Consider the following 14,674-nt stretch of genomic DNA (forward strand, 5'->3'; position numbering starts at 1 on the left):
CCCCCCCCCCCAAAAAAAAAAAATCCCATATTTCTAGTATAGACACATCATAAACATCATACATAAATTAACAACCAACTAAAGAAACCAACAGTTACATATAAATTAACATCCATTGTAAGACTGACCGACTGTTCACAATAAACTAGCAGTAAAAACCAGCGGTTAAATATAAATTGAATAGAGAAGATATCTCAGCAATTCAGTTCAATGATATTCTCTAGAAAAGAAGTAGCAATAAACTATAATGGTATAACCCGAAACAAAAGCATAAAAAGCTTTAAGATTCAATGATTCCACGTATCGCAAGCGTACACTGCCAAAAATGAAAAAAACAGAACAGCATAAGGTCTCTCCCAAATGAAACTCTAAAATCCCCCCACAGGTCGTCCATTTTTCATGCCATCAATCACCCACTCACCAAAGCTTTCTGCAATTGCTTCCACGGCAGGCAACAGCAGATCGACTGTTCGACTCTTCTCACCTTCAATGGTGACACCACTAACGTCCAAACTGTTTTGAAGCCTCTTAATCTTACCAATCTCTTCATCAACCACTAATTCTGTGTACTTGGCCGCATTTGAAGATACTATACCACTATGGGTAGTTCTTGGGCTTGAAATTGAGAGGAAAGAGAAATTCAGGTGTGTGTGCCTATGTAGTTTCATTGAAGCAGATGATGAGAAGTTTATTTTGTGGGCATTGGTTGGTATAGTTAATGAAGAAGTTGAAGTGGCAGCCATGAAATCTTGGCTTAAGAGATTTTGAAGTTTGAAGAGAGCGTTTCAGGAATGAGGACCAAGGAACTCAGTCCGTAGGGAAGATAAGATTAACCCTACTAAAACCATAAACTTATAATTCAATATCTATCACACACAAGATATCTATGAGCAACTTTCTAAGGACTTGGATTTTCTATGTTGTTCTATTCAAAGGCTCAGCTGTGCTCTATTCTTGCATCTAAATTCTAGAGGAAATGGTATATTCTCTTTTGAGTGAAAATTTTGAATTCAAAGAGACAAAAATCAATTGCTGGATTTTAAGGGAACTATTGTGCGTCACTATGAAGTATATATGATGCTTCAAAACAAAATGTGTAAAAAAATGTATACATACATATGTAAAAATGTATGTATTATACATGTGTATAGATGGACGCAAGATAAGAGTCAAGGACTATCAAAATTTCCATTGGATTGGCATCGAAGATCATTCCTAGGCAGACCAAGGATGCGCCTAGGCAGTCACCTTACCTACATAAGGTGAGAAACCAACTTGACACCCTGAAGGCGCCTGGATGCCCAGGTGATACCTTGACAAACTATGTTACAAACATGTCTATTATTTGCGGAAGGAGATGTTTGAATTACAAGAGAAGAGTGGTTGGAAATAAGAACAATGCCATAAAATTCAAATTTTGATGAGCACTTGCTGAGTTTACATATCGGTGTGCTAATCCAATGATTACACCTGTGTTTTGCGGATGAAAAGCTATTTTTTTTTTTTCATGGTGAAGTGGCTTCTGCAGCTCCAGTTAAGGAGATTCTGCATCATTCCCATTATGTAACAGGCAGCAAGCAAATGTCTCAAAAAGCAAGTTGTTTAACATCATTGCCGAGAGTCAAAGCATGAAGGAAGCGAGGAGCAGCATCTTGGGGTTTCAGCTAGGGCTTGCCTATAAAATACTTGGATTTGCCCCTTGTGTCCACTCGCCTCAAGTATGTGGATTGTATGCTCCTTAGCGAGAAGATATGTAAGAGAATCAAATCTTGGAAACGAAGGGTTCTGGTAGGGGTAGATATGTGAACCCTAGGTTCAGATTACACACCTCTTTTAACAGGACCTGAAGAAACCCCTAAAACAGAATGTAGGTCAACAATAGGGTCAAAAGTCAATCTCAGCCGATGGAACTCAGATTTTGGTCAATAATCATAAACTGTTAGAATTAGCAAACACCAGAATACAACAACATTCTAACAACCAGATTTGAATCTAAAAGTTGAAACAGTATAAATTTGAAACCTATACCCAAAATTTGGGTACTTGTTATACCAACAGATCAGTAGGTCAAATCTGGCAAAATCCCTAGTCAAAGGTAACTTATGAAATGATCTTCAATGCCAAATTTGGGTACTTGTTATACCAACAGATCAGCAGGTCAAATCTGGCTAAATCCCTAGTCAAAGGTAACTTATGAAATGATCTTCAATGCCAATCCAAGGGATATAGTCCCATTTAATGCCAATCTTGATTTCAACAGAAAGGCCCCAAACACGGAGCTTCCTTCAGCCTCTATTTGGGAATCCCTTGCTACAATTTAAATCCAACATCAGCAGAATATGAACAGCAGTAATTTATTTTTGGGTGAATAAGAAAAGCATTACCAAGAAACAGGGAAAATTGGGTGGGGGGGGGGGCCTGTGCAGGGCGGCGAAGCCCTCTGCCTCATGACATCTGTTCACAATTCTAGTTTCATAAAAGACATTTTTCCTTTTTAAAGAAAAATATTGAGCATATCGAGCAGTATCGGTACTGTATCGGCAAATACGACTCACCGAAATAAAGTACTCTTTCCATGTTTTACGCTTGGCCATTTTGGGGAGCTAATGGCCGAAATTAGTGAAATGTGTGAAACGAAATGACCGAAATTTTGATGCAATAGTACACTTTTTTGGGCTGAAATGAGCAAAGTTTCAAAAAGAAAATGCCGAAATGACCGAAATTGTCTTTTTGCGTTTCGTTACTTTCGTATGCAATTTTGTTTCGGTAAAAAAATAACCAAAATATCCAAGATTTCGGCGAGATATCGCCAAGTATTCTAACCATGGACACGATACGATATATACCGATGCAATTGGATTTTTAAATGTTCAAGTATTTGTACGTATCAACCTATATCGGATCTTATTGAAAAAAATGGCATACCCGGTGCACGAGGCTCCCACATGTGCAAGGTCAAGGGGAGAGAACTATACAACCTTACCCCGAGAATTTAGAGAGGTTGTTCCGACCGCTTGACCGCTAGGTCACAACATTCGTACCTTACCGTTGGACCAAGCGCACCCCTTATAAAAAGAGCAACCCAATGCACAAAGCTCCAGCTACTGCAAGGTCTGGGAGGGGCAAGTTGTACGCAGCCTTACCCCTTATATCGGACTTTATTGATAGATCAATACCCAAAAAAAAAAAAAAAACTTTTAATGGTGCATGTATCATATCGAGACTGATGCGTATCGGCCGATACGATACTCATCGATACTTAAAACCATGGGGGAATATACAAGACCCCAACGGGGAAAGAAAAATAAACTCAAACAATAGAGGAACAACCCCTTAAGGGGGGGTGTAAGTGAAATAGAAGAGTGCACACCCCAGGAAACAACAATAACCTTATTCCTTGGGGAATCCCTTACAGAACAGCTAGGGTCAAGGCAAGCTTGGAGGAGACATCAAAGTAGATGGCATTCCAAGTCTTATCAAAGGATCTGGAATTGAAAATCCATTAACAGAGGTTAAACTCCATCCAAATGTGGTTGGTGATGGCACCAAAGGCAAGCTTTCTGGCAATGTCATTGATGGAGTTGCCCACAAATGTCATGTCAATCCAGATCCATTCTCAGAGAAGGAGGGGTATCCTCCTAGCGGGCCAGCAACTAATGAGAACACACTTCCAAATGGTGGAGGTGAAAGGGCACTTAAAAAAGAAATGGTTGATGTCTTTAGTACCATTCCAACAAAGGCAACAGGCAGGGGAGACTGGAATGTGACGATAAATGAGGGATAACTAGGTAGGGAGGCAATTGGAGAAAGCTCTCCAGATGGTGAAACTATGGGTAGGGATATAGAATTTGGACCAGACAATTTTGTGCAAGGGGGATAAAAGAACCACGAGACTAAACCAAATGCCAAGCTAAGGAGAAGCGAAAGCAACCAGTGGAAGAGGGAGACCATATGACTCTATCCCCTCTGCCAGGAGGGGGAGGAGAGTGGAACAAATGGAAAAGGGGGTGGCTAGGGGGGGCGATCAGGGGTATCCTTATGACCTTGTCAAGACCAGAGGAGTAGACTGATCTAGGCCCCACCTTTAGGAAGAGGAGTAGAGTGATTTAAGCCCCACCTTTAAGAAGAGGACTCTTGTGGGGTGCCAATTGTCAAGCCAAAGGGAAGAGGAAGTACCGTCACCTATTAAGGAATGGATAGCTTCCAAAGCGATAGGCCAGACTAGGAGAATTTTGTGCCACACTCAAGGCATTCGAGGAGGGAGAAACATTCCACGAGGAGTCTTTCCAGAGAAAAGAGGAGTAAAAAAATGACACCCTCTAACTGATGCAGCCATGCAGGGAAGTTGATCTATCTCTCCCTTACTCATTTGGGTATTGCTTATGTTGTTAGGGCACTAAGTCAACTCATACATGCATCAAAAAGTGGGCATTTAAATGTTGTGTATCGTACTCTCAAATACTTGAAGTCCAGTCCAGGAAAAGGATTGTTGTTCACCATACATGACCACCTGAAATTGAAGGGCACACTAACGCTAATTAGGCAAGCTCTGTTGCCGATAGAAGGTCCGCATCAAGATATTGCACCTTCGTAGGTAGAAACCTAGTTACCTAAAGAAGTAAAAAGCAATCTGTGGTGACCAGATCAAGTGCGGAGGAAAAGTTTAGAGCCATGGCACATGGAGTATATGAACTCTTATTGTTGAAGAGACTTATTTCAGAGTTGTGGTTTGAGACTGAGGGCTCCATGCATTTATACTATGACAACAAAGCTTACATTAGCATAGCCCATAATCCTTTGCAACATGATCATACAAAATATGTAGAAGTTGATCAGTACTTCATCAAGGAAAAAATTGACTCCGATTACATTTTTCACTCCCTTCGTGAAGACAAGGTCCAGCTAGCTAATGTGTTCACCAAGGAATCAACTCACTATAGTTCCATACCCTCTTTGAGCAAGTTGATCATGTGTGACATTTCTTCTCCAGCTGTCCAGCATGAGGAAGAGTGTTAGAAGTACATATTTTAAGCTTAGAAGCAGAGCTGAGACCAGCTGTTTTGAGTGGCAGCAAATGGGAAAGATATTTTTATTTATTTAGTAAAGAGAATGGGAAATAAGCACATGTGTGAGTCAAGTTAGTAGAGGGGCATTTATGTAATCTGATAATCTCACCTTTTATCTCATGTTAGTGAAATTAGGGGAGACCTGAGTGGTATCGACCTAAGCTCCCCAACTCTTTTCAAAGTAACTTCTTTCTCCCTTCTCTTTTTGACTTCCATTGTTGTTGCACCGTATTACAAGTGTGAATATTAAGTTGCGTGAAAGTCGTTTAAGGTGGCATGGACATGTGCAACAGAGGCCTTTGAATGCTCCGGTATGGAGGAGAGATTAGATTCAAATTGAAGGAGCTAAGTACCAAGGGTAGGCTAAAAGTGACTATAGGAGAAGAGGTGAGGAAAGACATGCATGTCATACTACTTGTAAGAAGTATGGCTTTAAATTGAGCTGATTGGAGAAAAAGGATCTATACAGCCGACCCCATTTAGTTGGGTAGTGTAGATCCCTTCATTGGACTACAGTATTGCAGGAGAAAGAAGACTCAGAACCAGAACCAGAACCAGAACCAGCACTAATCTGGTTCCAGTTTGGTCCAGCCAGCCTAGCCAAACGAGCCAGCTAGGACCAGCTTCTAGAAGAACAAAGTCCCTATCTATCAATTTCAGTGAGCCAATTGAGCTAGCTAGAACCAGCCAGCAAGCAGGAGTGTGGATCGATCCTACAACATTCTAGAAGTTCATTTCGTTTCCTTTTTATGTGTTTTTCTTAGTGAACAAGTATTTACATTCAATTATTTGTCTAGAAGTTTCTTTTTGTCTTTCTGCTTGGCCAAGGAAGACAGTTTCCTTGTCTTGTAGTTTCCTTTTTTGTAACTTCCCTACCTATTTGGAGACATAGGCCGTAGCTATAAATTGGCCATTGATTGTAAGCTTTCACATAGTTGAATTAATGAATAAGAGAAGCTCTTGATCGCCGATTTGTCTAAGAAAGCCCAGTTTCAACGTCTGAGATTGCTGTGGGTGAGAGGCCCAAGGCTAAGAGAGCCTATCCCACCCACATTTATCACATCGATTCCCATTGTTTCTCTCCTCTCTCCTCTCCTCTGTTTTCCCTTTATTTTTCTGACTGCTGCTGTTGTCTGAGAACTGTTAGATCTGTTCTACAAGCCATTAATTTCAGTTTCTGTTCAAAGACCCGAAGTCACAAGATGCCATATCAAGCTCTATTTGGAGGAATTTCTGAGCAGGAATCGAGCCACAGATCTCTCCAACCCTTGATAAGCTTCAGCCAATCTTTTGGGGTTTTGTTAGGCCCCCCAAAAGGGACACTCGACCAGGAGTTCGGGACCAGTTAAAATCTAAAACTTCTCCTATTTCAGCCCTAATTTTGCCCTAAAATCAAGAAAGTTCATATCTCTGAGATTCTCCATCATTTACAATGGATCTTTTGGAGTTTTATTGGACCTCCTAAGACCCTCCTTTGATCCTAATCTCAGCCTCATCTGACGCCAGGGTTGTGAGTCCTGAGTTACTTTCTATTTAACCTAATTTCAGGATTTATTCTCAGTTGGAACTTTTTGTTAGATCTGAATCTGCTTCTTAGCTATTGTTGTGATCTATTGGAGTTGATTACATCTATAATCGGCTTATTGGGACAAGGCTGAGTTGAGTAGTACATTCGGAGCCACAGGAGAAAGCACATGTTAACTAATAGGAAGGCTCTTTACTTACCTTTAATTTTTGGCGTATCTGCTCCTAAGGATTTTATACTCATATTTTTTTAACCTCTGTCCCTTTCGATGTCTGACATATATATTTCATCTAAGCACCAACATTTAAATCCAAACATTTGGATATCCAGATTCAACTATGATAATATCAGATTACTTTTTTATACAATATGGATACTAATAAAAATTACATAAATTAATACATAACTGTCTCTATCTTCAAGAAATGCAAATAAACAGAGAATAAGTTAAATGTATTAAGTACAAACTAAAATAATTATCAATAACCTTAGATTAGAAAAAAATGTGTACCAAGTGCACGAGGCGTGTGAGGTCTGGGGAGGGTCATAATGTATGCAGCCTTATCCCCCCTTTGTGGAGGGTTGTTTCCCGACAAGAAACCCGTGACCACTGACCACTAGGTCGCAATGGAGCAACCTTACCATTAGAATAGAAGTAAAAATATCGATATCCAAAATTGTATGCAATTATTATTTTGATACCAAAAAGTATTTGAATTCATATCCGATATCCAATTTATCCATTAGATATTTGAATAAAAGGATGCAAGTCCAGATTTTTTTCAATATCTATCAACATCCCTATTGCAAGACAATACTCAGTATCATCAACAAAAATTACTGTTCCAACTTCTTAAACGACCAAACATTATTGCATGTCCAAACTTCTAATAATAAAATATAAACCACATAGACTACCAGAGAAAACAATGTCTGAACTTCTAATAATAAAATATAAGCCTCACAGACTACCAGAGGAAACAATCTTCAGCCTACAGCTGCAGGAACAACACGTACCAACAAAAAATATAGACAAGATATAGCAAAGCCCGAAGTGAAAAAAAATAATAATAATAATAATAAAATAATAATAATAAAACTAAGGTGGTCTTGATACTAATTCAAGCATGACAAATTTTTTATTGCCAACTATCCAAAGAAAGCAGCTATTTGAAGAGTAAAACCTTGAACTAGCTGTTCGTTGTTCAGCAATGACTTTCTTCCGACTGCGTCGCCAAAATGTATTTGCAATGTTGGGTTCACTATGTGATAAACTGAAAGAAACACATTATAACACCTCCGGTTTCAACTTTTCATAATTGAATAAATAGTAATGCACTAATTTGAATACAAAAAGCACAGAAGTACTAGGCCCAGGTATTCTGACAATAAACCTATTCTAATTTGAATATAAAAAGCATAGTGAACAATTGATAAATTCATAAATTATAGATATTTCCTTAGCTTATCATCCTATTGATGATATTGAAGAATGAAAAATACAAATCCTATTTAATAGTCAAAGCATTGAGCAAGTATTCTTACTCAGCAAACCATTACAATAATAAACACAGGAGTGTGCAAGGTTGGAGGTATATTTTTATGAGCAGGGTTACCAGGAGGGTGAGGGTTGAAATGAATTAACTATTAAGCAATTTAACTATGGTTATTGTAATTGTACAAAAACAATACTTTTTTACTAGAATTAGAAAACAACTAATAGGACTAAAAGGGTTCTACCAAATGACAACTTTTGTAACAATAATAAAAGTAGATGACTTGTAGAAAGAAATTAGGTTGAAGTTTAATGCACATCAGAAAATGGAGCATAATAATGCTGATCCAATGACCCTGGAGGACATATGATGCCATGAAAATCTTCTTTCTGTAGAACATGAATAAAAATAACCAAATAAACAACACTTTTACTGGTCTATCACTTGCTCTGTGCATTGGTTCCCCTCCTACCAAACAGGTAAAAAGCATATGGCAATGAATTCAAAAGGGAAAACAATTAGTGCCAAATGTCAAGGACCAAAAAGCCTCAAGGAAATGGCAGATGTGGTTCTCCAACACCCAAGATGGAACTAGGCTTGCACATGACTAATGACTAAGGAGTGAAGAGTCACATTCCATCAAAAATCTTAGGTCATCAACACCACTCACAAGCACACCCGAATCCAGCCTTAATATAGCTTGCGAACTCTGCGTCTCCAGCCCATGCCATCATAGAAACTTGACATATAATAGAAACCATAGCTGTCAAGGCGTCGCCAAGGTGGTTTGCTTAGGTCCTAGGCAACTATCGCCTTATTGCACTACATGTCACCTTATATTTTTGGGCTTATTTATTTCATTTACTTAAAATATTATTCATAAATAAGCAAATACTCCCCTATTTGAATCCAATAAAAATAGTTTAAAAATCAAATTCTAAAAGGATAAAAGTCACCCCCCTAGTCCAATAAAAAAAACTGGATTTTTGGTTGTAGGGGCGATTTTCAACTATCAAATGCTGGGGTTTTTCTCAATTTTAAAAATTTTATAAATCTTCTCATGGTAAAACATTGTTAAAAACCAAAAGTCCAATGAAATAATCTTTTGTTTTAGTGTCTTTAAAATATTTTCATTCAGACGATTTTATCAACATTCGCACACTTTAAAATAAGTTTGACCAGAACATAATAAGTAATCTTAGACTTTTGGAAAGTTGGTTTTGTGCTATACCAACTACAAAGAGTCTTGTGTAAGGATATAATCATTTAACCAGTAAAACTTATTATAGAACAAGAACATTTCTCTAAATGTTGATTTTTTTATGACTTAATTCAACTTAATGTTGATCTTTGATGATTTGATGCGGCTTAATGTTGATTTTTGATGACTTGATGTGTCTTAATGTTGATTTTTATTATACAAGGTCTATGTAGCATACTAAATAATGTTAGAAAATAGTGAAAATAAAAAATAACACTTAGTCGCCTTATTCGCCTTAAGGTGGGCACCTTGTCACCTAAGTGCTTAGGCAGCCCTCTAATACCTTGCTTCGCCTTGGCGCAATGCCAACTATGATAGAAACACACAAACCAAACCCCTACATAAGTCACTATCACACTGCAGGCCTTCACCACTGCCCAACAGTACCCCAGTGGGTGCCCAAGCCTAAAAGGAGAATCCAATGCAACTCCTGCACACTAAAGCTTGCCCATGGTTTACTTGGCTAATTGCACCATGCCATGCCTCAAGGGGTGACCAAGCACACCTCTCTGTGTGTAAGGTGAATGCCTAAACATTGCCACTTCACCAGATTGAAAGATTAGACATCCACAGCTCCCCCAAGATCAAACTGAAATATTAAGGAAATGGAATCCATCTCTCTTCCCTGATTCCCCCTCATACACCTCAGAAATCCCACATGGCCCCACAACAAATTCCATGACATACCATGAACCGCATGTCACAACGTGCCATGACCATTACCAAAGCACATGCCCCCCCCCCCAAACAACACACACACTACCCACAAGGCCATGACAAGGGCCCAAAGCATACTGTCATGCCTGCAATCTCCCATCATGGTCATGCCCAACAAAATGGCCATCACATGAAAGCCCTCGCCCACAATCTAAGAGAAGAACGGACATGTAAGAATGTAAACACATCCACCACAAAAAACAAATCCAGCACAAGAGAAACAAAATTTTAAAACACATTTGGTATGCATTTCTTGTCCAAAATATCACTCATCAAGATTAAGTAGTGGTGAAAATTACCTTAGCTTTCCCTCAATAGAAGTTGTTGGTCGCAACATTATATTACGCAATGAAGGACCTGCCACGTTCAAAGAAGCTTCTAGCCTCCGCTGGAATAAGGGTTGAAGGCTTTCATCCTGCTCCGCACTGGAAGATCCAGAGGAAAAACCATATCAGCAAAAGAAATGGATCTCAAAAGGTGAGTATGAACAAATAACAAGAAAACAAAAACAATAGTAATAATAGTAATTTGCATATAAACTAAAGGAGCTCTACAAGATGGGAAACCTCAACAAGTAGTTTATGATAAAAACTAATATAAGAAGGGATTTTATATCAGGGCGGACTATAAAACTTTTCTAGTCAACCTTAACAAAGCCTAATCCGAACAAACTGAGAGGATGAGGGATCTTATCAGATTAGCTTGACCTGTAATTTGCATAGGAAGAGTAGTTTAACTTTCCAAAATTTTTATAATAGGAAAAGGAAATTTATTTGGCAAAGAAAGAGCAAGGCTACACTAAGCCCTAAGCGAAGAAGGAAATTTATAAGTGCAAATAGAAGAGAAGAAAGAGAGAAAGACCTGCGACTGTGGAGCAAACAGAGTCCCAATCAATTATATTGGGCCACCCTCCTTCATTCATTAAATAGAATAGCTATTACAAGTCCTACTAGGAATAGGAAAGATAGGTACTACAAGTCCTACTAGGAATAGGAAAGAACAAAATAGGAAACTAATAATAATTGCTAATTTCTAATAATATTCAGTCCTAATAGAATTAGGAAAACCCATAGTCCTAATAGGACTAGGAAAACCCAAGGGAGGAGTTTACGACTTGTGCTAGACTCCTCTTTTCTCTCGATAGACTTCTAACGCTCCCCCTATAGCTGGAGCATACACATAGCCATAAAAAGCTCCAACTTGGACCAACAAAAACTCCAACGAGCACAGAGAGAACTCCAATCAACCATCATAAAACCAATAGCAATATTAGCTCAAACACATCAAACATCATGGGATAAAGAAATGTTGTGACGAATAAACCAAACAGAACCATCAGCAAAGAACAACAGCAACACCAAAAGCCCTTCCCAAAGAAAGCACTCCAACAGCAACAAAAGCCCTTCCCAAAGAAGGCATTGCAACAAAAACTGTAGCTCCCAATAGCTACAATAAAAGCACTCACGAGCATCAAACAGAGATCTCCCAAAACAGACATCTCAAAGATAATTCCACAGATAAATAGGCACCATCAGGTTGCTGGGACCAAACAACATCAGGTTGTTGAATATAGCAAACAGCATCATGTCGCTGAATATACCATCTTCAAAAGATAAAATAACTACTGAAGAGAGACACGAGCAGATACGTCTTCAAACAAAATAATCTTGAGCAGACATAATCTTAGGCAGACAATGAATCAAATCTAGCAGATATTAATTTGAATCTCCCCTTCATGTGTAGCAATTAACAAGGACAAATAATTTCCAACAAGCACCATCACAAAGAATCCCGTAACCAAGAGCACCATACAAGACAAATAATTTCCAATCTCCCCCTGACAGTAGCAAATCAATTCTCCAGCAACAATCGGTTCAGGACAAATTCAGAAGTAGAAGACACGAACAAAATCAGGTATTATTTGCATCAAACCTTCATTGAAACCCTAGTTCTTATTTTTCTAAGAACCAGAGCTTCACCAGTAGCATGATACCTTTGAACGACTCTCAAACCAGCAACTTGTTTAAGCTCTGATACTATGTAAAGAAAACAGAAGAAAAAGAGAGAGAGAGAGAGAGAGAGAGAATTGTGACTGGAGCAAAGAGAGTCTCAATCGATTATCTGTGGGCTGCCCTCCTTCATTCAATAAATAGAATAGTTGTTACAACTTACAAGTCCTACTAGGAATAGGAAAAATAACTATTACAAGTCCTATAGGACTAGGAAAGAACAAAATAGGAAACTAATATTAGTTGCTGACTTCTAATTATATTCAGTCATAATAGGATTAGAAAAACCCATAGTCCTAATAGGACTAGGAATACCCAAACCCATAATCCTAATAGGACTAGGAAAACCCAAGGGAGGAGTCTACGATTGCGAGACTCCTTTCTCTCGATAGACTTCTAACAATAAGCATTTTTTTTAATTGCAATCTTGTTATCACTGATATAGATAATGAGATTTAAAGAAATATACATGCATGTCTATGCTTCCTACTGATATTGGTCCAGAGAATAAACCCAGTCCCCTAACTCCAACCTCCAACCTCCCACCCCTCCCCCCCTCCCCCCCCCACAAAAAAAAACCCATCCACCAACCCACCTAAAAAAAAAGAAAAACACTACATTAAATCAACAAAGGTTCCACCAGAAACACGAAAATAACTTAAGATGACATCACAACAAGAAGAATGACATGCGATCAAATCCATTAATGCAACCTCTTACCCATAAGTACCAAATATCTATAATTCTTATGGAAAAAATGAAAGAAAAGCTTCAAAATATATGGGCAGAACAAGAAAACCAAAATGATTTATTGGCAAAACAGTTTAGTAACATTCACAGCAGGTTGTCAGCATTGAAATGGAACAGACTGAATGCAAATTAACAAAGTATAGTTTCTCAGTTCAGTAAAAATTGGTAGGACTACCCCTAGTAAAATCTTCCTAGATAGGTATCAAGAAAAAAAAAAAGGGGGTTGGAAGAGTAGCAGTTGTTGGGTGGGATGGCTTTGAACCAACCAGGAACCAATTCATTTATTCTGAGAGATCGTGGGCTAGCCCTATGAATGAAACAGATAATAAAAGAGTAAATATTCGGCCCGCGAAAGCCTTCTTATTCTTTGGTTTGAAAATTTTCGGCGATTCAATAAGGGGGAAAATAAAGATTTGTTATGAAACAATCTCAAAAAAAAAAAAAAAAAAAAAAAAAAAAAAAAAAGAAGAAGAAGAAAGAGAAGAAGAAGGAGATTTGTCTGGTTGTATAGACAACCAAGATCCAAAAATTCCTACATGACAAATTCAATCTCAAAAAACCCTACAACTCAGTTTATTTTTCAGTAAATAATTAAATAGATGTATACATGTAATATTATTGAATCGTTTTGAATAACTGCGTAAATTTTCACAGTTCCACTAACATCTAACAGTAGTAAATCCTAAGGATATCACAGCACTAGAAATAACTTGAACTCATAACTTCCAATTTATCCCATTACCAAAAAACTATCGAAACCCAGGCCTCCACTTAGGTGACTAGATCTGTCATTCTTTCAATCAGAAATTAGAAGAAAGAAGAAAAACATTACCCAAAGAGAAAATCAGGGAGGCAGAAAATAGTTGAGTGAGAAAAACACAACCATGCTTACTCAACCTCCCCAACAGGCAATATGCTCCTCTAAATAGAGGCAAGGGGGAAAATGGAAAAAAAAAAAAATTGAAGACTGGTTAATACAATGGAAGAATGATAAACTAAAATTATGCTTACCTTTCTGCATCTACTCTATCTGAAAAACCATAAAGAGGACTGTTTGGTTCAAGGGGCGAGTCACATGAGTCGTTTTCTGCTGAGTCACTCTCCCCTGCTGCAGAAATGTGAGACATCCAAATTGCCTTGGTTGAACATGGAATTAGCTGACCTGGGAACCGCATGAGATCAACTAGAAGTTCCACAGAATTCAAAAAAACTATCACAGACATATGCTTATATGAGTCTGCACTTTCAACAGCTCCATCATTTGGTAGACCCTGAGACGGTAAGCAGAAAAATGAGAATGAAACCATACAAATTAGCTATGGTGTCTGATCACCAATGGAAAATATCCAGAAGGGTGTCTCTTTATGCAAAGAAAAAATTGAAAGTAGGGAAAGATCCAAGAGACAGAGACTACATCAATAAATTGATTAGGCCAATGTACTACAACAAATAAAGAGAAAGCTTACCACCATAAGTCTACTCTCAAGTCCTACAGTATCCGCAAGGACTTTGAATAGAATTGCTCGAGGTCGGCATGAACCATGCCTTATTTGCCCCAGCAGCTGGACACCTCGATTTTCTGACACATGAGACATTTCCTCCACTGTAGCTTTAGCTGGACTTAGTTCCGAATTTGGCCGTTTATAAACATCAGAAACCTACATGTAGGTGACATCAGGAACAGAACAAACACAATCAAAACATTTGTTTTATAATTTTATTATAAAACTAGTAACAGTTACAGAACAGAAAATGCAGTTGAGCATGCCAATGTCTAATCAAAACTTGTATATGTCACAGTGTAGGTTTGTATGCACCAAAAGAGAGAGAAACTAGCAACAAGCATTGAA

General features: G+C 38.3%; 1 protein-coding gene across 1 annotated transcript in view; it reads right to left on the reverse strand.

Annotated features, from left to right (window-relative positions):
• The window catches only part of LOC122059075 (serine/threonine-protein kinase EDR1-like), a 52,696-nt gene that overhangs the window by 30,658 nt on the left and 7,364 nt on the right, over positions 1 to 14,674 (reverse strand). The window contains exons 5-8 of the mRNA XM_042621775.1: positions 14,291 to 14,482; positions 13,836 to 14,095; positions 10,365 to 10,490; positions 7,776 to 7,865 (exon numbers count right to left, since the gene is read on the reverse strand). Of these exons, the coding sequence (XP_042477709.1) occupies positions 7,776 to 7,865; positions 10,365 to 10,490; positions 13,836 to 14,095; positions 14,291 to 14,482 (668 nt within the window). The remainder of the gene's footprint in view (positions 1 to 7,775; positions 7,866 to 10,364; positions 10,491 to 13,835; positions 14,096 to 14,290; positions 14,483 to 14,674) is intronic.

This window comes from Macadamia integrifolia, chromosome 13 (genome assembly GCF_013358625.1).
Source record: "Macadamia integrifolia cultivar HAES 741 chromosome 13, SCU_Mint_v3, whole genome shotgun sequence".
Classification (NCBI taxonomy): domain Eukaryota; kingdom Viridiplantae; phylum Streptophyta; class Magnoliopsida; order Proteales; family Proteaceae; genus Macadamia; species Macadamia integrifolia.